We start from the raw sequence: 25,516 nt of genomic DNA, 5'->3' as shown, positions 1-25,516 counted from the left end.
GAAGGTTTTCTCCCCACAGGATGAGCTAAGCCCTTTCTGTCCAACCTCAGGGAAGAAAACAAGGCCCAGTAATGTACTGTGTCTAGACAAATACAGAAGTTAATTAGATCTTAGGAATTAGATCTCTCTTGTACAGATGTGACAGGGAAAAAGGGAGGCAGATGGTAATATAGATGTCCAGATGAGCCCTCCCAACGCCAAGTCCGCACCTATGAAGAGCAAATGAGAATGCTGATCATTGGAAATTTGTTTGGGGACCAATCGCAGCCTGAAAGTCAGTCTGTTACCAAGAAAATGCATGGAGCTAAGATGAGGCTGGAGACAGGTTAGAGTATCTGAACCAGTACAATTGAACTACCCCTACCTACTGTTATAGCACTTTGCCCTATGTAGCAGCATAGACACAAACAGAAGCACATATCTAGGGCGTTTTTCAACAACCAAATAAACATTTATTTTTTTTTTTTCATACAACTCTTTGCAAAGCTCCTTCCCCTCATTTCCCACTAAGGGGCCCTGCAACCTAGCCAGCCAGACCTCCCATCCCACACCCAAAACCATAGCATTGGCCTGAGGCTGATTCTACACCAGTGAGCAGTCATGGTCTATGCTAGGACACCCACTTCTGGGGACTGGCAGGTGGGATGGGATACTCGCTCTTCCTACTGGCTACGACGACGTTTCTTCCTCCTGCTTGCCACAGAAGTGTCACGTCGCCTTTTGTAAGACTGTGAGGATGACACCACTCCCTGGACCACTGGTTTTTCCCCAGAGACTCCAAGATGACCTGCCTGAGATGTCTTTTCAGCAGAGGCTGAACCTCTAGCTAGAACTTGCTTCCCAGACTTGGTGGCAGCGTGTGGAGGTTGGCAAAGGCCTCTTGCATCAGCAGAGGTGTTGGGTGCTCTCTGGATGCCCCCACCTCCCAAGGCACAGTGAGGACCAAGAGGAAGTCCTCTGGGAGATAAGCTAAGTTTTGAGGCCAAGAGGTAAGTAAAGTTGGAGAGTTGTTCATCCTCCCCTTCCTCTTCAGCTTTGTGCCTTCTTTTGGCCCCATCTGCAGAGCTGTGTGTTTTACTCTTACGAGAGGATTCTCTTAGAATTAAAGCATCCTTGGTTCCCCATCTAGAGGAAGTACTTCCAAAGCCCTGGTGAGATGTTGCTTTGGGGGCCCCAAGTGTGTAAGACACTTGATTACCTTGTATAGGAACAAGGTGGTTAGGCTTAGACAAACTATTGTCTTCCCTGCCCTCTTGGGGATCATAAGCAAGCATTGGTGGGCAGGTATCGTCAATGACCCCGAGTTGGAGGCCATAGTCATCTCTAACATCCAGTATGTTGACTTGTTCTGTGGTTTCTAATGGAAAAGAAAAAGGATTGCCTCTGTTTCCTGTGTCTTGGCTGGCCTCAAGGAATGAGTCATCCTGAGTCCCCAGAATAAGAAGACTGCCTTGGCACGTGGGCAGCAAGTTCTCTTCAGAAGACCCCAAAGTTGATACAGAGGCGCCAGTGCTACCTTCCAGCAGTAAGGAGCAACCTCCAACCCACACATTATTGGGATCTTGTATGACTTCAAGGCTCTGTTCTCTATTTCCCTTACACCCAAAGGCTGGGCTATTGGCCCTCAGAGGTCCTTCCAAACTGCAATAGTTTCTTTTTGCTAGGGCAGCTGGGACATCTGTGCTTCCGCAGGCAACCACACTGTTCCCAAGGTCCCCAGGCACTGTGGTCTCTCCAGAACCCAGAGAAAGGGTGTTTGTGGAGCCCAATGCCTGGTGCTCAGTTAGGAACTTTCCATCTTGGAAGCTCTCTATGACATCTTCGATTTCTAAGGGCAATGGCAAACCTACAGCATCCATCTCACTGCTCAGCCAGAGTCCTGGGCTGAGTGAGGCCCTGTCCCTGTCCCCAGCTGTTCCAGGGGAAGGGTTCTGATCATAACTATGCACCATGGAAAGACTTCTCTCCACTCCCCACATGGCCTCTGCAGAGCCTTTCTGGGCTACCACTAAAGGCTCCATTCTCTGAGGAAGCACTCCAAATTCCTCTGCCTCATGCCCTACCTGCCACCCCAGGTCAGGCTTTCCCAAACCCTGACCTTGCAGAGAAGCTGGCTCTGCAAGTTCAGCATCCAACCTGGGAGCAGCTGTCTTGAGCTGTGGGCTTTCTTGCCAGCAAAGGGGCAAAGCCTCTGGAGCACCGTCAGCCACCAAGTAGTGCGCAGGGGACCTGGCACATTCCAGGAGGCTATCCTGATACTGAGATAGCTCACTTACAACCTCCCCTGACCCCATCATCTCCATACACAGGGATCCCTGAATTTCCTGTGGAGCCACCATCTCTTCCTGCAGGTCCCAGCTGCTGGAGGATGAGAGAACATTCCCATCCCTGCATACGCCCCATGGACCATCTAGGGCGTGCCCTTGCCTGCTATGAGTCTCTCTTGCCTGCTTTCCTAAAGAAGCAGCCTTTTCAAGGCCAATAGTTGCCCCAGCTCCCTGAGGCCCAGATGAGGGCTGAGGCCACCCACACCCACCATCTTCATCATCAGAAACAGAAGGACTTGAGTCCAACTGAGCTTCGCTGCAACCTGGAGGCCCCTCCGCATCCTCCTCTTCCAAGGCCACAAGTCGCTTCTGGATCAGCTAGAAGAGAATGGACAAACACCCATGTACACGCGGCTGTAAGAAGAGACTGCAAAATGGGAGCTAAGGATGGGGGGGGGGCAGTGCAGGAAAGTGAGTGGCTGAAGTGATGGCATCAAACACTACTTTCTTCCCACCTTCTGGTGCCTCACTTCCTGTTCTGTAGTCCCTTACCTACTTTCCTACACCTGAAACTCAGTCCTGAAGCTGTTTCTCTTTAGTATCACATCATCCAAGACAGTGTATGGTTAGACAGAGTCATGTAAGCTGCTGCTTCTGATAGTCCTGCTTCCCAAGTTTACCTGGGCAAAAGTGAGTCCTTCTTCTTGTTCTAACTCCTCAATTAAGGCCAAAGGATTCCTCTCTCGTTCTGGAGACAGCAGATCAGCCAGAAATTGAGGGTGGATGACAGCCTCCACCTGGAGAACAGAGGCTATGTGATTTAAGTCCCCAGGAGGACTCTGAGGAGGTCTAGGCACGAAGCCATGACTCCCTTCACCCCAACTCCTACCCCAGGGTTCATTAGAAACCATGACTGCCACCAGCTACCTGTATGCATGCATGCACACCCATTTCTCAGTTAACAGAACACAGCTACTTCCTACTACCTGGGGCAGAACATACGGTTGGTGTCCCAGTGTGTCCACCCCCAGAATCCGCCAGAAGGCAGCCATGCAGGCCCAGCCCACCTTGGCAACAAAGGCTTCCTCAGAACACAGCTCCTCCATGTAGCTCAGGAGACTCAGGTCTGGATACAGCTCTTCATGTTCCTGCTTCTTCTCTTCGTCTTCTCCATCTGACTCCCCGGAAGCCACATGACCCCCCACCAGCCCTTCCATGATGTTAATGTACTCCTCCACAGCTTCTGGTGGGATCTCCTTGGGGGCCTGCGGAACTTGAGGCTTCTGGGCTTTGCGCTGCCTGTGGCGGGGAGCCCGTGTCTTGGGGCCTGCCTTCTTCAGAATGTACACTAGGGGAAGAGGTAAAAAGGGGAAGGGAAGTGGCACAGGGGCATTGGCCTTTACCTCCCAATCTTGGTAAGGGAAGCAACCTGGATACAGTGAAATGGGTCCAGGCTGAATCAAGACATCCTACAAAATATCAGCCACAGAAGATTTCATACTGGGCAGGGGGGGTTAATGAGCGAAATTCAAAGGAACTCCCTGATCCAATTTCCACCTCTTAGGCACATGAGATATTATGAGCCTCATTTACATCTACATGAAAGGATAGTGTACTTTGGGGCTGGGGGTTTAGCTCAGTGGCACAAGTGCCTGCCTGGCAAGTGCAAGGTTGTGAGTTCTATCCTAGTACAAAAAAAAAAAGTTTACTTTGCCAAGAGCAACAGCCAGTTCAAGACAAAGAGAACCTAAGATCCCACCTTCCATTGGGCATTCCTTGGAACATAAATGCCACCTCTGCAAGTGGCAGAAGCAAAGGCATGCTTTCCCTAACCGCAGCCTGGTATTCCTGTGACTCCCTTTCAGCGACGCCCATTTCTCCTGTTAGAAATGGGCAGCCTTACCTGGCTGCTGGCAAACCTCTGGGGCCAGGAGTCCTGAGGGATCAGGTTTTAAAGGGGCTGCAGGAGACAGGCCCTGGGAGTTATTCATCAGCTGTGTTTTCTGTATCTGCAGCTCCTCCACCTCAAACTCCATGAACCTGCAGACAGGAAGTAAGTCAACACAGCCTGTCGGAAACTCAGATGCCCGGCAGTGGCCAAGCATGGACAAGAAGGGAAGGGCTCATCTTAGTCAGTCTCCAGGAGGAAGCTGCTCACAGCACAGTTCTAGGGAAAATTCACACATTCACTACATCCCTTCTCCTACAGTGGTCACTCAGGAAGCCTGTTAGGGAAATAATCAAACGTGTCCAGGACAGAGCCATAGCCTTTACTTCTTTTCCAAACCTAGCTCACACAGCCTCATTGATTGAAGGCAGCAGTACTGAGTACAGGCTTGAAGGAATTACAGCCTGACAAGATGCCACAGTGGTCCCTCTTCAAGACCTCATCACACAAGTCTACACCATGAAGAATGGCAGGATTGGGGCTGAAGGTTTAGCTCAGCAGCATAAGCGCCTGCCTTGGAAGCAGGCAGTCATGAGTTCAATCCCTGGTACCGATAAAAAGGAAAAAGACAAAAAAAAAAGAATGGCAGGATTCCTGAAGCAGAGCCCACCAGCAGGCTCTGCTAGCCTGAGGCTGGGACTAGGGCCCTGGAAGGATAAATGTTAAGGGGCAGGTGCCCAGAAGACTTTAGGGGAAAAAAGGCTAAGCTTGGAGGAAAGGGTTCATTTCTTCAGAATTTGTTTGTTTTGGGAAGGTTTTGTTTGAGATGAAATCCTGTATTAATGAGGCTGGTATCAAGCTCCTGGGCTCAAGCAATGTTCCTACCTCATTCTCCAGAGTAACTGGAATTACAGGACTGTGCCACCATGCCTGGTCAGAGTTAATTTTTTTTTTTTTTTTTTTTTTTTTTTTTTAGCTAAGTAGATCCCAGAGAAATGGCGTATGAGAGCCAGGAGAACACTCGGCTTCTGCTGACCAATCTCTCAGAAACAGTCCCTCCCAGGGATGAGGAGGAAAACAGAATACTGAGATTTTAATAGCTACTTACTACCTGCTCACTGAGGAAAATACCTGCCTTGTAGGGCTTCTTCACTGCCAGGTGCCTTTGGCAGAGAACTGTTACAGGAATTAGGCTCTGGGCTCATCCTAAGAGCTTCAATAGGAAGATCCCATACAGATTCCACCTCTGGAGGTGGGAAAGCTTACAAGAGGGGCTCTAGCCAGGGATTTAGCTCAGTGATATAAGCACCTGCCTGGCAAGTGTGAGGTTGTGTGTTTGATCCCAGATAACAACAAAAAAGTAGGGGGTCTATGGGATTTAAAACACCAGTGTCAAGGTAGTAGAAGAAAGCAAGGATCCAAGGGAGTCTATATTCCTGACCCCCCTTTGATAAACACCCACACACCTTTTCATGCCTCTACCTCCCTCAGCTGCATAGCCCCTCCTGGGACCAGTGAGGGAATCAGTGACACTCACTTCTCTGCCATCTCACAGAACACCATGCGGTCATAGTTGCTGGTGCGGTCCCACTCCTGCACAGCCCTTTGCAGTCCATCCACCAGGGGCATAGCGGGCTTCAGTCGAGCCAAGGAACGGAGCACTGGGCTAAAACCACAACGGATCAGTCATATTCCTAATGTGTGACCCCCACACACCTGACACCCACCTCAACCCTCATCCCCCACCCTCTCTTCAAATCACCATCGCCCAACAGCCCTGTCTGTGCCACTTTGGATAAGACTTCCAGGCTCCAACCTCCCATGCAGGCACTTAACCACACTCAGCCTTCTTCCCACTGAGATTTGGAAAGTATACAGGCTCAAATGACTCTTTTCCCAACTTTCTGAAATCAACTATGGCATCACTGCTAAATCACACAGTGCTAGCCTCAACTCTCAGCCAAACACTGGACAGAAAACACTTCTGTTCATAAATAAATATAGTCTCTCACTGTGTAGACCAGGCTGGACTCAAACTCAGCAGTCCGGACTCAACCTTCTAAATGCTAGGATGACAAGCATGTGCACCATGCAGGGCTTTTTTTATCCCCCCCCCCCTTGAGACAAGGTCTCCCTATGTAGTTCAGCCTGGCCTTGAACTCACTATGTACTTGAAGCTGGCTTCAAATTTACAGCAATCTTCCTGCCTTGGCCTCCCAAATGCTGTGATTACAATGTGTGTGCCTCATCTTACATCTTAAAAGTTGTTCATAACCCAAATGAATCTCCAGTTAAAGGTATGTGGTGTTTTTTTTTTTATTTGTTTGTCTTTTTGTTTTTATCGGTACCAGGGATCAAACTCACGACTGCCTACTTGCAAGGCAGGCGCTTATGCCACTGAGCTAAATCCCCAGCCCCTGTATGTGGTGTTTTTATTCACTGCCTTTTTCAGTTATGTCTTCAGGCTGTCACCACACACCTTCAAATACAGTGTTAGACCCTCACATCTTAAGGCTCCTGAGCCCTTTCCGATCTAAAATCTATCAAGAGCCCAGCCTAAAGAGCTTCATTTCTGCCTCTCAGCTTCCTTTTGATTCCTCAAACACTACTGTGTATTCAAATCACCTGTGGAAGCTTGCTGTGACCATGGCTTGCAGCACCCCAGGACCTCAGGACCCGGTATTCACCCAGCTTCCCAGGTAGAAGGACTCAACTGCCTTTGGAGGGAGACCCTGCCCAGAGCACTGGGCACAGAGGATAGGAGCTGGCCAGGCCCAGAAGTGAATGGATCCCAAGCAAGCCCTGAGAGCCCACTCTGGCTCAAGATTTAGAAATGCAGCCTGTCATCCTCAAAGAGGAAATTCAGTGCTGCCTGGAGAAAGCAGGAAATCAGAAAGATGTTGCATTTCTAGGATTTCAAGGAGCCTCTGGAGTCCTTTGCTCAAGGCCAGGGCACAGTGGGAGACTCCTCTAGGGGTTCTGCACTGGATAAACAACATGCAAAGTCCCTCAAAGTTGGGCTGAGGATGTGGCTCAGTAGTAGAGTTTTTTCCCAGCATGCATGAGGCCGAGTTTGATCCCTAGCATAAAAAAAAAAAAAAAAGTCTAAGTCTGTTGGAGTATGCAACATACAGTGATTTGTGTAAAATGTTTAGGGTATAGTCCAGTTGAGAGAGCTGGTCTGGTTGGGAAGGAGAGAAAATTTCCCAGATGAGTAATGACAGCTTTATAAACAAAATAGCCTTCAACCCCAAGCTCCTTGGTTAAATATCCATTCCTAATCATGGACATTTTGGCCTTTTGTGATCTCTTTTCCTCCTTTGGATTGTGTTTTTATAACAATAATAAAATAGTTCCTATTTAATGACACATTCTCTATGCCAGGCACCTTGCCAAGCACTTCTAATCTTTCCAGCAACCCTTAGATGATTATTCCCCTTTTAGAAGAGAAAACTGATGTCAAAGGTGCTAAATGCTCCACCCAGCATCACAAACCTAAGCCAGTGACAGAGCTGCTTTCCCTATTCCGCCCTGACTTCCAAGTTTGGTGCAGAGGGGCAGCACACAGGAAGCCCACCCGCTGGCCCAGCACCAGCTGCCCAACCACAGGAAAGAGACAAGGCCCAGCACCCCACATGTTTACTGAGTCCACAGGGCAGTGACACAGTCCAGGAGGACCCTGACACTTGGGAGTTCAGAGATCTAGGTTCCAATCACTGTGCCTTGCTATAAGGCAGGAAGCCCCTCTGAACTTCACATCTGTGAGCAAGGACTACCCTAAAGACACCTGCCTGAACTCAGTGCCTTAAGATCCCCTGAAGGATGACAAGTGAAAGCTTGTTATAAACTGGAAAGAGGATAAAGGGCCATTATGCTTTTCATTCTCACAGCATCTCTTCACCCTCTGATCTGCCCTCGAGTACACCTAAGCTCCTGTGTCCATCCCAAAGTCCCCTCCCATCAGCAGGATAATCTCCCTGGGAACCCCACTTACATGAGAAAGCAGCAAAGAGCTTCTGCATCAGGATTTTGGGAGAGGTATCTCTGGACCAAGGCTCTGTAGTACTGCCAGCGACGAAAGTTCTCATAAACACCCTTGGGAGCATAGGCAAGTTCACCCACGGAGGGCTGTCCGGTGGCGCCTTGTGGCCCTAGCCAAGCCTTTTCTGGGAACACAATGGAGGCCAGTTGGGCAGTTGGTGGTGGAGCCTGAGGGAAAAGGTCTGAGGGACCCTCCTGGCTCACGGAAACCGTGGAAGCCGGCGGAATGGTATTCACATTAGAGGTGCTCACATACTGAGGTGCAGGACCCTCCAAGCCCGCACATGTAGCACCCGAGGTGAGCCAACTGAAGGCTGGCTGTGTGACAGTGAAGTTCTGGGTCTGAAAGGGCTCCGTCGGGCCGGCTTCTGTCTTGACTTTGACAATGACCTTGCAGGCCCCCAGCCCACTGGGGCCAGGGTCCCCATCCCCCGTCGCCAGCAGTGGGCTGGGGAAAGCAGAGAGCACCAGTGGGTCTCCTGGGGAGAATGCGGGAGGCACAGCGGGCTGTGCAGGTAGCTCCCGCGCTGGCTGGTCTGGCGCCTCTGGAGACAGCAGGCTGAAGGGGAGGGTGGTGAAAGGAGCTGGGGCAGCACCAGCTATCAGGCCCCCATCCAGTCCCAGCAGTGGGGATGCCACTGAGACAAAAGGAGAGAATGGCGTAGTTAGGTGGGCTGAGTTCCCCTATGTCCCCTAAAGAAGCAGAGAACTGATTCTCAACAGATCAAAGAGCACCTATGGGTGGGGAACTTGTGTGGTTTACAAATGTCTCCAAAATGGGTAGATGCATGTTTGTTTGGTTGGTTTTTGGCTTTCTTTTTTTTTTTGAGACAGGGTCCCACTATGGAGTTTGTGCTAGCCTTGAACTCACTATGTAGTCCAGACTGGCCTTGAACTTGTGGTGATCCTTCTGCCTCAGCCTCCTGAGTGCTCTGAAGTGGGTTTTTTGAGATGGATCTCACTGTGTAGGACTGAGTGTCCTTGGATTCATGATCCTCCTGCCTCAGCCTCCTGACTGCTGGGATTATCACACTATCACAAACAGGTGTGCACCCAAGAGATTTTGATATCCTTGTTCTCAGTTACAAATTACTGTACTAGAGAAGTCAGTCAATTTTCAACAAAGCACACAGAGACCTGTATCTAAAGACCCCAGGAGGATTGAGGTTCACAAGGTCAGTGTCAAGACAGAGACCGACAGATGCAGACCCAAGCAGTCACCATCTCTAAGAGCTTCTCCAAGAACATTCCCGGCAGACCTCCATCTCCAGCCCCATAGACTGTTTACTAGGACACAGAACAGGCTGACACCCACTCTTCAAGGAAAATAACCCAGAGCAGCCTCCAAGCATTAAGGGAGTCAGTCCAGGAAAAGACATAGCTGCTTTCAAAGAACCCACAGGGCCCTGGAGGAGGAGACAATTTCACAAGATTAGTGCTCCATCCTCTCTTCCTTTCCCTATTAGTCCATATAGTGTTTCTTTCCTAATATAAAAAACATATACAGCAGGCTGTTATGGCCCCCTCAAATTCTCATGTGTGAAAGGGGACTGGACCCTAGAAATATTATGCACACTGTGGATTCATCCATTCCTGAGTTAAGAAGACCATGCTGCTGGGAGGTGGGGCTTGGCTGCAGGTGGGTCTTGGAATATCCTACAAGGATATGTGGGGAGGGAGAATTTACAATTTTATTTTTATTAGTACACATTTATGGTACATAATGATTTCATTCATTGTGGGGGAGTTAGGACATGTTCTTAACACATCTTAATTGGAAGGGTGCTTTGGTTTTGTTTTTGGGTTTTTTTTTTTTTTTTTTTTTCCTTTTTTGAGACAGGGTCTCACTATGCAGTTAAGGCTTGCCTTGGGCTCACTTGGTAGCACAAGGTGGTCTTGAACTCATAATGATCTACCTGCCTCAAGCCTCCCAAGTGCTGGGATTACAGGACTGCGCCACCACACCCGACTTGTTTGTTTTTGAAGCAGGGTCTCCCTGTAAGTCCAGGCTGGCCTCAAACTCACAGCAATACTCTTGCCTTAGCTTCCTGAGTGCTGGAATTACAAACATGCTCCACTATGCCTAGCTGAAAGGGTGTATTTCTGTGCTTGGTTCCTTCTTTCTCCCCTGCTTCCTGGCTGTCACGGAATGAGCAGCTTCCCTCCACCAGCCCCTTCTGTCTTGCGTTTCTGTCCCTGAGCTGGACAGCTTTAGACTGAACTCCCTGGGAAGTTGAGCCATATAAACCTGTCCTCCTTTAAATTGTGCATGTTGGGCTGGGGGTTTAGCTCAGCAGCGTTAAGTGCCTGCATGGCAAACATGAGGTCATGAGTTCAAGCTCTGGTACCAAAAATAAATAAATAAATAAATAGTGCATGTTGGCCGTCATATCTGATCAATAGGAAAGTGACTCAGACAGATGCCATGTGTAAATAGGAACAATGACTCTGGGACTCGTGGAACTCAAGCCCTAAAACACATCCCACAGTATACTTATGTGTCTACCATTCCCACACACTCCAAACAAGAGTTTCAAAGCACCTGCTCCCAGCTACTGGGTCCCTTCTGCCACATGCAGAAACGTGGTTCCCAGAGAAGGATTTGTGCCTGTATGTTTGGCTCCCAGAAATAATGGACAACAGCCTGGAGTAACTAAAGAGGATTAGGTAAGCACCAAAAAATGGAGAGGAAAGGGTCACAGAAGGAGGTTTCCAGAGGGACAAGTAACTGCTGGGCATGTTAAAGCTTGGTGGTACAGGGGCTAGGGATTTAGCTCAGCGGCATAAGCGCCTGCCTTGCAAGTGTGAGTTCCATCCCTGGTACCGATAAAGAAAGAAAAGGACAAAAAAAAAAGAAAAAAGAAACTTAATTTTGTAATTCCAGCACTCGGGAGGCTGAGGCAGGAGGATTGTTGCAATCGAGACCAGCCTGGGCTACAAAGTGAGTTCAAGGCCAGCCTGAACTGCAGAGACCCCCTGTCTCAAAAAGACAAAAAAAAAAAAAAAAAAGAAGCTTGGTGGTGTAAACTCTCTGGGGCCCTTCTGCTTGGAGCTGCAAACAGCGGATATCTGAGGCACAGTGGGAACAAGTCACAGAGCTGGTATTGGGGGAAAGACTGTGAAATGTGGAGTGCAGTCCTTGCTGAGGAGGTGCTTTGTGGACTCTACTCGGGGGGACTGGGGGAAGCACACAAACAATGAATCCAGGCTGGGCATACTGGTGCACACCTGTAATCCCAGAACATGTGGGAAGCCCAGATAAGATTACTGTGAGCTCAAGACCAGCCTGAACTACACAGTGAGACCTTGTCTCAAAAACCAAACAAAAAAGGCTGGAGATTTAGCTCAGTAGCACCAGAGCCTGCCTGTCAAGTGTGAGCTTGTGAATTTAATCCCTGGTACAAAAAAAAAAATCAGGATGCATGTCTTCTAGGATTTTAATAATAACAGTACCTTATCTCCCTACTTTCATGTCACTCTTCTGTCCCTCTTACAAATACTGAGTGAACGAAGAGCACTCAGCCCCTGCTTCCTGACCATTAAGAAGACAGGGAGTATTAGGAAACTCAGATTCACACTTAGCTCAGCCACAGAGCAGAGGGCCAGGACAGGCCACCAAAGACAGCATAAAATGAAATGGGTCTCACACCTCGGATCCACGAAATCAAGAAAAACAGCATATCTCAGGGAAACCCCAATTCTCATCCTGGCTGGAGTGGCCCATCTTCCCTAGCCCAGCATATTAAGAAAAACTGCTCACTAACTGAAAGAAAAGGGTTGGGAAGAGCTGTGAGCACTCTGGGAGGCTGAGGCAGGAAGATCTAAGGACAGTTGGCCTTATTTCCAGGGGGACATGTCCCTACACAGATAACCCCACTAAACTTTCCTGCCGAGATTGCACCTGCCTTAATTCCCACTTCACTCCTTCTTCCCTCATGAGACTTTTTTTGTTTTTTTGAGACAAGGTCCCTCTAGGTAGCCCAGACTGGCCTCAAATTCCAGGTGATCCTCTTGCCTCCGAGTTCTGGACTTACAGGTGTGCAACACCACACCCTGCCTCTTCCCCCTCTTCCCCTCATGAGATTAAGAGAGGCTCCAGCTCGGTCCTCATAGGTTAAAAAAAAAGTCTAGAGCCAACTCCAGTTGCCCACAGAAGACTCGGGGATGTGGGAGTATGAACACTCCCACTAAGCGTTTTCTGCACACAGATACACATGGACTTTTCCAGGGACTCAGGTTGCTACCTGCCATCCTTTTCCTATTCTCAGCGTGTTTTCTCCGATGTGCCCTGAGGCATTCCAAGGAGAAGGGCTCCACCCCTTCCCTTGGTCATAAACCTCCCCTGCCTCACCAAGTGTGGTATCTATGCCGAGGACCCTCTTCTCATATCCCTCTACACCAGTCCCAACAGCTTGTCCCAGGGCGAGGAGGCAAATGTGAATCCCCACAGACCTGAAAAGGTGCCCTGGCCTCCCCCGCCACGCCTGCAGACCCACCTCGGTCAGAAGCCATCTTCTACCTCTGGAAGCCTCCAGAATGAGCCAGCCAGGTCCAAGATCCAGAAAGTGACCTGGCTGTAGCAGTTGCACAGGTATCCAAGGAAAGGAAGGCAAAGACTGGTTCACGACAGAACTGGAACCTCAGATTCTAACATTCTGCTGTGGGGGAGGGGAGAGAGATGCTGGGTGAGGGTAGGGAACTACCACACCAGGCTCTAGCAAGTAGACCAAAACCAGGGGTTGCCAAGTGTGGTGACACACATCCTGGGAGGCTGAGGCAGGAAGATCCAAAGTTCCAGTCTCTCCTGAGCAAGTTAGTGACTTAGACCCTGGCTCAAAATAAAAAGTTAAACCAGGCAGGGTAGCACATGCCTTTAATCCTAGCAGTTGGGACATTGAGGCAGAACCATTTATGCAAGTCCAGCCTGGGCTACCTAGTGAGACCCTGTCTCAAAAAGCTGAATAAATAAATAAATAAGGGTTGTAGATATAGCTCAATATGAAGGCCCTGATTTTGGTCCTTCGTATACTAACCACTACCACCACAAAAAAACAAAGTAACAAAACAAAACAAAACAAAACAGGAATTCCCTCCAAATTAAAGTTTGCTAACACAGCTGATGTGCACCTCTTTACAGAAATTTGTAAATCCTTTCTCAGATTCCAAACATTACACTATTGTTTTACTTTTTGTCTCCCTATTCTTCAGTTCTTCACCAATATTCCTAACCTTGTTCTTCAATTCTGCCCAGCCCTGTAACTGACTTCCTAATAACATACTGATGGCACACATTTGGCTTACTTCAACTATGGCTATATTTTCCCACCACAATCAGAACACACAGTTTGTAGAGCTGAGTTGAGAGAACCAAATGTTCAAAATTAGAATTGTCTTAGATGATCCAGGGTGTTCATCTGTGTGCACATTGCTTCCTTGGAAAACTACCCTGCAGTCCTCAGACAGGTTACTGCCATAAACCCTGTAGTCCACTGAAGCCACGGCCTTGCACTTTGCTGATAAAGTCCACTACAAATAACTAAATCAAGCCAAAACAATAACAACAAAACTCTTCCATTTAACCTAAAATTTATAGGCCAGAAAGTCCTTCTCTTTGTTAACTTACTTTGTTGGTTTTTAAAATTTTTTAAATAGTGTATAGCAGCATGGTTCAAAAATCAACTTATGAAAAATAGAGCATACAGCAATAAATATTCTTCTTGCCCCTCTTCCCTGCAACCAAGTTCTCTATCCCAGAGAAAACCAATTTAATGTTCCTTTTTCCCCCCAATTTCATGTTTCTTATAAATCTTTGCAGAGATATTTTATGCAACTACAAATACAAATGATTTTTTTTAAAAAAACTTTCAGGTTTTTCTGTTTTCAAAATTAATACATGTTCCAGTGTTTTGCCACTATAAAATAGTGCCGCAATGGCCACCATCTTTGTAATATCTTCGTCCCCATTTTCATTTCTTTAAATTATAAGGAGAATGTCTACGTTATTTTAAAATTTCTAAATTCTCTACAAGGGGCACCTTATTATGCTAGTAGTTGTTACTCACCACTGTAAGAGCGCGGGCACTGCTGTTAAAAGGCCTGAGTTTAAAGCTTAGTTCGATCACTGGAACACACTTGCTCCGTTTCGTAAAAACGTTCTGTTCGCTTTGCAGAATATCCAATACCCATCAGGCACTCTTTACCGCCAATACTTTGAAATGGGGCGGGGGACCGGATGTATAAGTGGGGAGGAAGAAAATCTTTCCTAGGGTATAAGGATTTTTGAATCCCGGAGAACAAGAACGTTACCACTTCTAAAATGGGTGTACATCTTGAGATCAAGGCGAGCTGTAAATATCAATGTTCAATCCTCGTCCATCCCTAACCTCCCAAACCCCTCAAGACCTATCATTGCCTGGCACACAAAGGGCACACTCCATGGGTCTTTAGAACACCTGCAAGATTACAACTTGCCCCAACGTGTGCAAAATTGCAAGTTGCCCCGTCAAACCCTGCACTAGTACACCCCCTTCTGGCCAGCTGACTCTAAAACCAGAGAGAACTACATTTCCCGGCATGCCTCAAAACAAACTTCCTCTTTCACTAGAAGGAAGTAGAGAAATACCGGGGCAGAAGTGGGGGCTGTTATTGGAGTACTGTTCGGGTAGCGTGGTCATGTTTCTCCAGTATTACTTGAACGAAGAGGGAGATCGGGTGTACACGCTGAAGGTAAGGAGAGCAAACAGTAGTAAGCCAGCGTGGCGAGGAATACATATGGGAGGCGTGCTGGAGCCCAGCCGGCAAGTTGCCTCGCCGAATGGGGGAGCCGGATAGTCCGGAAGGGAGGCGGGGTAGAGCCCTCGTGGTCTGACCATCACGTCTCCAGTCTTCACGTTTGTCCTTTTTTTGTGTTGCCTTCCCTCTATTCAGTCGCTTTTGTACTGACATCATTTTCTTCCTCGAGCAGAAATTTGACCCGATGGGGCAGCAGACTTGCTCAGCTCATCCTGCTCGGTTCTCTCCAGACGACAAATACTCCCGACACCGAATCACCATCAAGAAGCGCTTCAAGGTGCTCATGACCCAGCAGCCGCGCCCCGTCCTCTGAGGTTCCTTCTGTCTCCTGTCTCGCTTGCCTGCTGCTGCCCTTCGGAGACACCGTAACCAGACGTCAATCAGTGAGCCCGGAAGACCTTCTTACCAACCAGGGTTTTTTGGGATCTAGTGTCTTTATTGCCTTTCATAACGCTTTTGTGAGGCATCCTATGATGGTGGCATCCCCATTAAAGGAAACAAGTTTGACTTCATATTTTGAATTATTGTCAGGTTATTAAAGATAAAATAACTCAAAAGAGCTCTCATTTTGTGTGTTGTAGGAGGGAAGAATTGATAATTTTGGTTTCTTAAACCGTGTAAAATGAAAGAAGAGTTGTAACAAGAAAAACTTCTACTGTAGAAGGAATAAAGCTGTGCTGGGAGGGATAGGAGGGCATTTGGAAGGCGGAGACACAAATGTCAGCATTCGCTGAAAATACACTGAAGGGATGTCTTGACCCTTTTGAGTCAAATAAAAGAGTTGCTTGAAAAATAATAGACATGTTGTAGGATGTTGGAAGTAAAAAGCATAGTAAAAAGCATACTAAACTTTTTGGCCCCCTTTCCTCCCATTTTCTTTCATTCATGCTTTTTTTAAGACAAAATCTTGCTCTGTAATTCAGGCTGGCCTTGAACCCCAGGTGATCCTAGGATTTACGGGGGTGTGCCACCATGCCCAGATTTCCTTGAGTCTTTATGTAATTCAGGCTGATCTTGAACTTACTATGTAACACAGGCTGGCCTCAAATATATCCGTGCAGCCTCAGCTAAGTTTACAATTGTGTGCCATCTCTTATTTTTTATGTTTTCTTCCAACTCCGAAATTGAGTGGTGGTGGATCCTTATAATGTAGCGATAGGTTTGTCCAGTTGTGAATATTCATGCCTTTAAAGCCTGTGTACTGCCTCTCTGGAAATACTGCCAGACTTAGTTCTTTTTCCAGTTGTCTTCTTACAAACACCTAACTTTCTGTTACCTTTAGCAGGTAGGTACTACGTGGAACACTCTATGGATGAGGTTTAAGAGATTCAACCAGGAATTTTTGTTGTGTTTCCAGTTACTGTTGAGATATATTGTTTTTCGTTTTGTTTTTATTTGGTTTTTTGGGGTTTTTTTTTTTTTTTGTTTTGAGACAGGGTCTTGCTATGTAGCCCAGGCTGGTCTGGAAATCACAGCAATCCTGTCTCAACCCCCCTAGTGCTGGAATTGCAGGGATGTGCCACCATACCTGGCCCACGAATGATTCTTAATCACTTTAAATTAGAGTGATGGTGAGGTAAAACATTGTGTAGAGGCAGTCAGAAAACATTAGTTTGCTTATGCTTCTTGTCAACTTAATTTCATTATTTCTTAGTCCTATTGACTTTTGAGTTGAGTTTGAGTGGGTTTTTTTATTTTTTATTTATTTTTTGTCTTTTTGAGACAAGGTCTCTATGCAGTTCAGGCTGGCTTTGAACTCACTTTGTAGCCCAGGCTGGTCTCGAACTTGCAACGATCCTCCTGTCTCGGCCTCCCGAGTGCTGGGATTATAGGCGTGAGCCACCACACCTGCCTAAGTTTGAGTGTTTTTAGTGCTACTGATTTTAAAACTGTTTTGTGGAGAGTTCTTATTCTGCAATCTTTACCTATATCAAAATTTCAGGCTCCAGAAGCAGATGTAAGGCAGATCAGCACAAACATGATTTACGTGCTCTTGCTCTGGTAAGGAGTAGATAGGTTTCTAAGATTGTGATGAATAAGTATGCAAGCAGGAAAGTTGCGGGTGGTTGTTCACTGCTGAGAAAACAAAACTTGGGCTTGGTTCATCATGAGTAGAAGACTAAAGATTTTCAAAGAAATTACAAGAAAGGTAAAATGAGGTATTTGTTTATTGTCAAGCAGTATTAATTTATTGGGAAGGGCCTAGGGATTTAACCCAGAACCTTCTACATTGGGCTACATCCACAGCTATTTTTTATTTTGAGGCAGGAGCTTGTTAAATTGCTCATACTGAGCTGGAACTTGTGACTCCTGTCTCAACCCTCCAGGGTGCTGAGATTATAGGGGTGGGCCACTACATATAGCTCCCAAGCCTATGTTTTTTTATTTTGAGACAGTCTTTCTAAGTTGCCCAGGCTTGCCTCTAGGATTTGAAATCCTCTTGCTTCAGCCTCTGAAAGTTTCTTAACAACTAAAGTCATTAGTTCTACCGGATGTTTTTCTTTTTTCCAATTGAATTGGAATTGGATAAAATTCTGTATCTTACAAAAAAATAAGGATTAAAGTTGTTCTCTGCCACCATGTAGACCTAAATAAAAAGACTTTAAAAACAAAGAACTTTAAACCATGAAATACTCTTGGATGTTATAGAAAAGACAAGCCAGCATAAATATTTGTGAGATCATCTGAGATGTGCATTTATGAGTGCTTGATTAGTGCTCAGACAGGAAGAGAAAGAACAGTCACAAGAGGTAAATAGTTTGGATTTAGGTGATATACAGGAGCAAATAGTTTGATGAACAAAAATTGTAAAACTCAGCATTTCTTTATAAAGGATAATGTTTGAGCAGCCACTGCCTGAGGAAAAAAAATCCTGAATCAAACTTGAATAGGTTTATTGGTTTGGTTTTGTTTTGGTACTGGAGAATCAAACTCACAACCTTGTGCTTACCAGGCAGGAATTTATACCGTTGAGCTAAATCCCTGGCCCCAGTAGGTTTATTGTTGTTTGTTTGTTTGTTTTTTACCTCTGGTGCTGGGGATGGAATCCATAAGCTCAGGCATCTAAGCAAATGTACCACTGAGCTAGCCTCCGCCACAGATGTACCTCTTAAATGGTACTTTGTCTTTTTATCAGGCTAGCTTTTTTTTTTTTCCCTTTTTGTACTGGGAATCAAATTCAGGACCTTGTGCTTGCCAGGCAGGCACTGTGCCACTGAGCTATATGCCTGGCCTTTTTTTTTTTTAATAGACAATTTGACAAAAGATTTTCAAGCTCAGGTCTCAAAACAGTTAAGGGTACTGTTGAAACATCCCACTTGCGGAGAGGAAGGACCCATGCAATGCTAGGAACTAGCTTCTGGAATTTAGGAGTTCTGATCAAAGTTATAGGAAACTTTCAAACAAAACATTGCTGAGCCAATATACATACTAATACTTCTGTGCAATAAGCACAGCCCTCGATGCTGAGGCACACGTGTAATCACAGCACTCGAGTCTGAGGCAGGAGGAATACAAATTCTAGGCCAGCTTGGACTACTTATCAAGGCCCTGTCACAAAAAGGGGGTACTGGGGATGAAAATAGTTAAAACATGCATGCAAGTGCCAGTATACCATTATGAGTCTCATTTTGTATTATGCACCAGCAAAAAATACTATACTGCCAGTAAATTCAACAAAATGTCATGAAAAGAAAATCATTGGTTTTCTTCCTAACTCCAAAGTTAAAAGACATTTTCTTTAATTGAAATTTAAACCTGGATACAGGGTGGGTCTAGTAAGTTCTAAAAAGACTGGAACATATCGTGGTGTGGTGGCGCACCTCTATAATTGGGAGGCGGAGGCAGGATGGTTTCAGTGTGAGTTCGAGACCAGCCTTGGCCAGGCTGAACGATATCGCAAAAACTTTGTTTCCAAAAACCAAAATAATAAAAATAAAATAAAATGGCAGGAACGGGAAGGGGTGACTTGTGTATAGTGTGTAAATTTTGGGACACTTTTCCAAAGGCCTAATATGTAAAAATTATGAGAGTCATCTAGGTAAAGGCATTGGGAAATTTCGGTCTAAGAAAGTTGTACTGATGTTTTCAGAGACGCTTTTAATTAGATATCTCCTAGGTTTAATTAGATATCTCCTAGGACCACCGGTAAAGGCGATGCCTGCCGCAGACTCCATGGACTGGCTTTCTCCACCGTAAGATTCCAGCTTGGACTACAGCTCCCGTCGTGCGCCGCTCCCGCGGCAGGCGTGCGCAGGCGCACTGCGTGCTGCAGAGGCGGGCGGGGCTCAGGCTCCTGCGGGACGGGCCGCCCTCCAGCCTCCGAGGCTTCTCAGGACTGTTAGCCTCGAATGAGGAACGAGCGGGGAGCGAAGGGCAGGGCTGCGGCGGCGCGGGCACAGCCCGCCGGGCCCGGGGCGGGGGGTGGCGAGGTCACGTAACAGCCGCTGCTGCGTCTGGCGGGGGAGGGGGCGCCGGCCCTGCGCGGCGCGGCCCGAGACGTTTACCGGCTAGTAAACAACGGCTGCGCGCGCAGCCCCTCCGCCGGCGCCGGAGCGGCACCTGCGATCTCCGCGTGCTCCGCCTGTCGCCCCTTCTGTCCAGTGGGGGCCAGCCTGCCTGGCCGTCTCCTGGGACCGAAGGAAGGGCGGCAGGGGCTGACTTGCCCCGAGCTGGCAGAAAGGGCCTCTCGGCCGAGGGGCGGTGCAACCTGTCACGCGCGGGAGCAGCGCAGCGAGCCCGGCGACGACCTGCCGCGACCCGTCGCTGCTTTCCGAGATGTCCTGAGCCCACAGCCCCGGCAGATCCAGGGACTCCCTGCCGGAAGAGCGGGCGCGCCACCCTGGCACCTTTGGAGGCAGGAATTCGTCTGCCCTGCGTCCTCAGCCCTCCATTCTCCATCCGTAGTGTCGTTATTCCTCCCGTTATGCGTGCGCACCTCTTGCACCAGACCCGAGTGGACTCTCAACCTCAAAAACATCAGGTGGCTCTGCGCACACCTCCTCTCAGCCAGACCTGTGGGGTATTCACCTGATACACAACAGGTGGCCGGGTGCGCATCTTTCCGCGATCTGCTCCCTACTGGGTTCACCTGCTCTGGGTGGGCCTGCACGCACTTAGCTCAGCTGGAGTCGTGTGACACTCATCAGATAAAGGAACCTGGGGTCTGGGGAAGGAGCTGCCTGGCAGGAACCTAGGGTTTGGGCAAATCTTCACCCGCTGCTGTGAGACCATGGCACTGCGCCCCTAACTCTGGACCAGGGGACATAGCTAGGTAGCTCTTTATTGCGAACGAACGAAGTTCCGCAAGATTGGCATCGTTTTTTTTTTTTTGGTTTCTCACAACTATTTTTTAAGCTATTCATGGTGCATTTTCTAGGACAGTTGTCTTGAGTTCTTGAGTAGAAGGATCCTTATTTAGGGCTTTTTGTGGGACCTGAATTAAAGTAATTGAGTTTAAAGTGTAGTACAATCAAAAGTAGCTAGTCTAGGAGGAAGATTTTTGCAACATTTTTCCTTTTTCTTTGTCAAAAAGGAAAGGAAACATGCATCCTCCTGAAACCACCACAAAGATGGCTTCGGTTCGGTTCATGGTGACACCAACAAAGATCGATGACATTCCCGGTTTGTCAGACACTAGCCCAGACCTCAGCTCGAGATCTAGTTCCCGTGTACGATTTAGCTCCAGGGAAAGTGTGCCAGAAACAAGCCGTAGCGAGCCTATGAGTGAGATGTCTGGGGCCACCACATCTCTAGCAACTGTTGCCCTGGATCCTGCCAGTGACCGGACTTCCAACCCCCAGGATGTCACCGAGGGTAAGTGGAAACCTAGCCAGCGGGTACTTTCATTACTGCTTTATTTATCCAGCATGAGCATCCAGTAGGAAGGCACTTCTCATTCTACTAGGGTTATTAGCAACCAAGGCCCCCACTTGGGGGATGCTTAGGACTTTTCCGGAATAAAATGGTTATTTTCTCTCTCTCTCTCTCTCTCTCTCTCTCTCTTTTTGTTTTTGGTTTCACTATGTAATTTGGGCTGCCCTTTAACTGACTAGTCCAGACTCATCTCAAATTTGGAGCTATAGTTCTGCCTCAGCCTCCCAAGTGCTAGGATTACAGGTGTGAGCCATCACACTCAGCTGCAGTATTTTGAGTATAGGAAGGTGTATGGCAAAGTTTTAACGTCTTTATTTTTGCTTCTATAAAATAAGGAAATGGATATTTTGACTAAATGTAAATAACGTGTGATCATTTTTTGATATAGAGAATCCTAAATTGGAAAATTTTGTGGGTTGGACATGTGCTTCTTAGCCATAAAGCAGGACATAAGGCCGCTCACAAGGAATAGTATGATTGGTCATATTCTAGTGACTTTGTCCCCAAAGACTTTGCTTTTTGTTTTGTTTCTGAGACAGTCTCATGATATAGTGAAGAGTGGCTTTAAACTCGCTTATGTACCCCAGGCTGGCCTCAAACTCATGGTGATCTTCTGTCTTGACCTCCCAAGTGGTGGGATTACAAGGTGTGCACAGTCACACTTGGCCCAAACACTGATACGCATCACGAAATTACATTTTGCAATTTATATTTTTACAGAGACAGTGGTTTAACTCGCTGAGGTCACTCAGGGCAATGTCGGGTAATGTAATGTGCTATTCTGTCAAATTGAGGACTTCTGAAGAGGCTTTTAGGGCTTGATTCCACATAACTATCACTTTGAGCTTCAGATGAAATGTCTTGAGTGCTATATTGAGTCTTTGTAGTCAGGGCCACGTTCATATTGACCACTGCAGACTTAGGTTCCTAAACCAGTTTTGTCAGCTGGTTTAGAAGATTTCATTGGGTTTATTGGGAGGAGCTGATAGAAAAAAGAGATGAGATAAAAGAGAAGTCATATTTTTCAGACTCCAATGTAAAGAAGTTTGAGAACTGTTACATGATTATAATTTTGTCATATAACCTTGCTAGTAATAAAACTTTCCCTTAAGACTATCAGAAGTTCTTAAAAAATGTTAGTCTACCCAAGTTTGAAAACTGTAGCCTCAGCTACTGATTGTGAAAGTGAGGGTGACTTACTAATTTCCGGTGTCAGGAAGTACTGTTCCTCCTAAACTACAGGGTTCAGGAAATGAGAATGATTTTAGTTCCTTAATTTTGTTTGTGTGTGGGTTTTTTTGTTTTTTTGTTTTTTGAGATAGGATCTCACTGTGCAGTTCAGGCTGGCCTTCAGCTCACTTTGTAGCCCAGGCTGGTCTCAAAATTGCAGCAATCCTCTTGCCCCAGCCTCCTGGGTGCTGGGAACACAAAAGTGCGCCACCACATCTGGCTGTGTTTTTTTTTTTTTTTTTTTAACATTTTGGGACAAGGTAGATTTGGTAAAATTACAGTTTTAAAATTCACTCATCCTTTACTAATCGTTTCTTCTTTTATCAAGATGTTACAACTTGAGTCCTACAATTGTTTTGATTGATTGGCTTCTTTGAGGCAGGGGCTCACGTAGTTAAGGTTGCCCTTGAACACTATGTAGCCCAAGCTGGCCTCAAACTTGAAGCAGCCCTCCTGCCTCACCCTCCTGAGTGCTGGATAATAGATATATTCCACCTGCCTGGCTTTTCAATTTCTTGACAAACTTTACATTGTATCAGCATTACAGGTTGGAATAGAAAATAACTTATAATTTCTTCTTTCTCCAAATAAATTCTAAATGATAGTTTTTATTCATCATGCTGTCTTTGTCATAAAAATTCCAGATAATGTATATACCAGTATTGATTTTTTATGTTGTAATTGTCATTACATAATTTATAGTTGAATTTATTAGACTTGTAATTTACAGACTATGGAACTATATTTTTATTAAAGTACATTTTTTTTTTTTTGGTAATTCATTAGACACAGGGCATAGCCTAATGGCTTGAGTGCCTGCCTGACAAGTGCAAGATACTGAATTCGATTTCTGATAACAACAGCAAAAAAATTCATTAGCCACGTAGACATGCAAAACAGGATCCTTGTTAGGCTGCTATCACCTTACCTCTGAGCATTCTTTACACTCTAGAGCATAGTGTTACAATATAGGGAGAACACAGCTGGCATACCAAGCTGAACTGCTGTGTATGTGGGTTACAGCAGTTAAAGCCTGGCTCTTTATATAGGCATTCCTTAAATTTCAGTACTCTGATCTGATAGTCAGATGAAAGGAAAATTAGCCCTGCTGTTCAATAGCATTTTCCCTATTCTTGAGGACCTAGTTTCCTAGTGTCCCAATGACCTATTTTTTAGCAAATTCTTTATGCATTAAAATTTTTAGAGGGGCTGGGGATTTAGCTCAGTGACATAAGCACCTGCCTTGCAAGCAGGCAGTTGTGAGTTCAATCCCCGGGACCAATAAAAAAGAAAAGACAAAAAAAAAACATTTTTTTTAGGATGACCATCATCCTGTGGTATATTTTCCCCACTACTAGAGGCTACTAGTTTACCTTTGGCTTTGTATGTGGACACCTTTGTTTGATAGAGATGAGATCTGTTAGGAGAATCGGGAACCTCTAATGGTCTGTCCAGGTCCCTGGGCTGGATGCAGTGTAGGAAAGCAACTTCCTTTTCTACCCAGACTCTATCCTTAAAATCATAGAGCATCTTAAACCTTGTGTGTGTGCTACTGTACTATTCACAGTCTTGTGAATCTTTTGGCCCTTTTTTTGTCTTTTTGTGGTTGTGACACTGAGATGATTCTCCTTTTCCCCACCATTTCCATGCCTCCTACATTTCCTCCTGTAGAGGAACTTGCCAGCCAAAGTTTATTTTGTTTTCTTACATCTTTTACTCATATTATATCTCACAGAGATGATGCATGAAATTTCAAATGTTTGTTTTAATTTTTCTGCTCTTTGCCTCCTGAGTTGATAAAGTATTTACAATTTTTCTTTTTTCCTGTAAGAAACCTGATGTGGTGGTGCACACTTGTATTCTCAGCTTCAGGAGGTGGAGGCAGGAGGATCCTCATGAGTTTGAGCTTGGCCAAGCCATAATGAGTTCAAGGTCTTCGCTGTATAGTGAGATTCTATCTGAAAAAAACAAAAAAAAAGAAAGTTTCTGTTTGAGGTTTGTTTGTATTTTGGAGACAGAATCTCACTATGTAGTTCAGGCTAGCCAGGATTTAACTGTGTAACCCAGGCTGGGCTTAAACTCACCAGGAGCCTCCCGCTTTAACCTCCCAAATGCTAGGATTACAGGCATGCACCACTGTGCCAGGTTTGTATTAGCGTTTATAGGACTATCCAGTTGGTAAAATCAAGAATCTTAGCAGTAGATGGCCAAGATAGCTCAGCAGGGAGTGCGTTAGACTGAAAAATTTTAGCACTACATTAGCATACACATGAAGAATACCTAGTAGATCCCTCTGCAAGATGAGTTGTAAAAAGAGGGAAGAGTGGATTTTTTCTGTTAACCAAACAACTCAGAAAGGCATGTGCAATTTTTATATCATAGTATTTGACTTTAATAATAAGCTGTTTTGTTTAGAGGCAAGAAGTTAGAACTGATCATCAATCTAATTCTGTTAATAACTGTTTTTGTTTTTGTTTTGTTGTTGTTGATACCAGGGATTGAACTCATGATCTTGCGCTTGCCAGGCAGATGCTTATGCCGCTGAGCCAAATCTCTAGCTCTTTTGTTTTGTATTTTTGGAGTTTTTTTGAGACAGAATCTCACTATGCAGTTCAGGCTGGTCTTGAACTCACTGTGTAGCCTAGGCTAGCCTCAAACTCCTAGCGATCCTCCTGCCTCAGCTTCCTGAGTGCTAGAGTTATAGGTATGTGCCACCACACCCAGTTTAGAGAGCTTTTTTATTTTTATTATTATTTTGTTTTTGTGCCAGGGATCGAAATCGTGACCTTACACTTCCCAGGCAGGGGCTTATGCCTGCTGAGCTATATTCCTGGCCCTTAGAGGGCTTTTTTTTTTTGGTCTTTTTATCGGTACCGGGGATCGAACTCACAACTGCCTACTTGCAAGGCAGGTGCTTATGCCACTGAGCTAAATCCCCAACCCCTAGAGGGCTTTTTTAAAGAAAAAGTTCTAAGTGAAAACTTGCCCTCCTAAGCTCAGCTTTAAAAGATGAACAGACATTTGTCCAGTGGTCAGTGGACAGCAGCCTTTCTCTAAGTAAGAGCATTGGCCTAGTAGGTCTTCTGGAATATTTGTCAACCCTTGGAACCATTACATTGCAGTAGAAGTTTAGCCTGGTTTGTTGATCAGTTCTGTATTGTGTTACCTGTAGGTCTCATCCAATTGCATATTCTGGGGTTAAAGCAGAATAATATTTGACTAAGAAACTTGCCTGATACTTTTTTTGTGAGAACATGGTTGCCAGGCAGGCACTATGTTATTCAGCTATATCCCTGGCTTCCAAAAAATTTTTTTCAAGTAAATTTTTTTTAGCTCCACAACAAAATAAATAAATTATATTGCACAATCATCTGTAACTACTCTTTGGTAAACCTTTTTTTTTTTTGGTACCAGGAATAAAATT

General features: G+C 46.0%; 3 protein-coding genes across 7 annotated transcripts in view; 2 read left to right on the top strand and 1 right to left on the bottom strand.

Moving 5' to 3' along the window:
• Nucleotides 1–451: 451 nt before the first annotated feature.
• On the bottom strand, nucleotides 452–12,842 carry Nutm1 (NUT midline carcinoma family member 1). Its single transcript, XM_003475411.2, has 7 exons — nucleotides 12,693–12,842; nucleotides 8,150–8,834; nucleotides 5,693–5,821; nucleotides 4,171–4,307; nucleotides 3,335–3,615; nucleotides 2,948–3,064; nucleotides 452–2,645 (listed from the first exon to the last, which is right to left on the bottom strand). The coding sequence occupies exons 1-7, from the start codon at nucleotides 12,706–12,708 to the stop codon at nucleotides 663–665; spliced, it is 3,348 nt and encodes a 1,115-aa protein (XP_003475459.1). The 5' UTR covers nucleotides 12,709–12,842; the 3' UTR covers nucleotides 452–662.
• Nucleotides 12,843–14,788: 1,946 nt separating this feature from the next.
• Nop10 (NOP10 ribonucleoprotein) lies at nucleotides 14,789–15,545 on the top strand. The gene is made up of 2 exons (XM_003475652.5): nucleotides 14,789–14,922; nucleotides 15,161–15,545. Exons 1-2 carry the CDS (start codon nucleotides 14,869–14,871, stop codon nucleotides 15,299–15,301), a joined length of 195 nt encoding a protein of 64 aa, XP_003475700.1. The 5' UTR covers nucleotides 14,789–14,868; the 3' UTR covers nucleotides 15,302–15,545.
• A 4,327-nt stretch (nucleotides 15,546–19,872) lies between these two features.
• Slc12a6 (solute carrier family 12 member 6) overlaps nucleotides 19,873–25,516 on the top strand; it is a 92,925-nt gene continuing 87,281 nt past the window's right edge. For 2 of the 5 annotated variants that reach the window (XM_013158722.3, XM_003475653.5), the window contains exons 1-2: nucleotides 19,873–20,038; nucleotides 20,522–20,802. In XM_013158722.3, the coding sequence (XP_013014176.1) occupies nucleotides 20,532–20,802 (271 nt within the window). In that variant the 5' untranslated portion in view covers nucleotides 19,873–20,038; nucleotides 20,522–20,531. Of the gene's footprint in view, nucleotides 20,261–20,521; nucleotides 20,803–25,516 lie in introns of those variants that run through there. The other 3 variants (XM_063250334.1, XM_063250333.1, XM_063250332.1) reach the window with 2 other exon arrangements.

The sequence above is a fragment of the Cavia porcellus genome, unplaced genomic scaffold (genome assembly GCF_034190915.1).
Source record: "Cavia porcellus strain 051 isolate PalLab524CR breed Dunkin Hartley unplaced genomic scaffold, mCavPor4.1 scaffold_6, whole genome shotgun sequence".
Taxonomy (NCBI): Eukaryota; Metazoa; Chordata; class Mammalia; order Rodentia; family Caviidae; genus Cavia; species Cavia porcellus.
Note: the sequence above shows the minus strand (reverse complement) of the source record. Positions and strands in the feature narration are given on the sequence as shown.

Excerpts from the sequence above, each read along its gene's own strand:
- Nutm1 (XM_003475411.2), bottom strand. Across the intron at positions 5,822-8,149 it reads GCTCTTTGCTGCTTTCTCAT|CCCAGTGCTCCGTTCCTTGG; the intron begins GTAAGTGGGGTT and ends TTGTGGTTTTAG. Across the intron at positions 4,308-5,692 it reads TTCTGTGAGATGGCAGAGAA|GTTCATGGAGTTTGAGGTGG; the intron begins GTGAGTGTCACT and ends TCCTGTCTGCAG.
- Nop10 (XM_003475652.5), top strand. The coding sequence starts at position 14,869 with ATGTTTCTCCAGTATTACTTGAACGAAGAGGGAGATCGGGTGTACACG. Across the intron at positions 14,923-15,160 it reads ATCGGGTGTACACGCTGAAG|AAATTTGACCCGATGGGGCA; the intron begins GTAAGGAGAGCA and ends TTCCTCGAGCAG.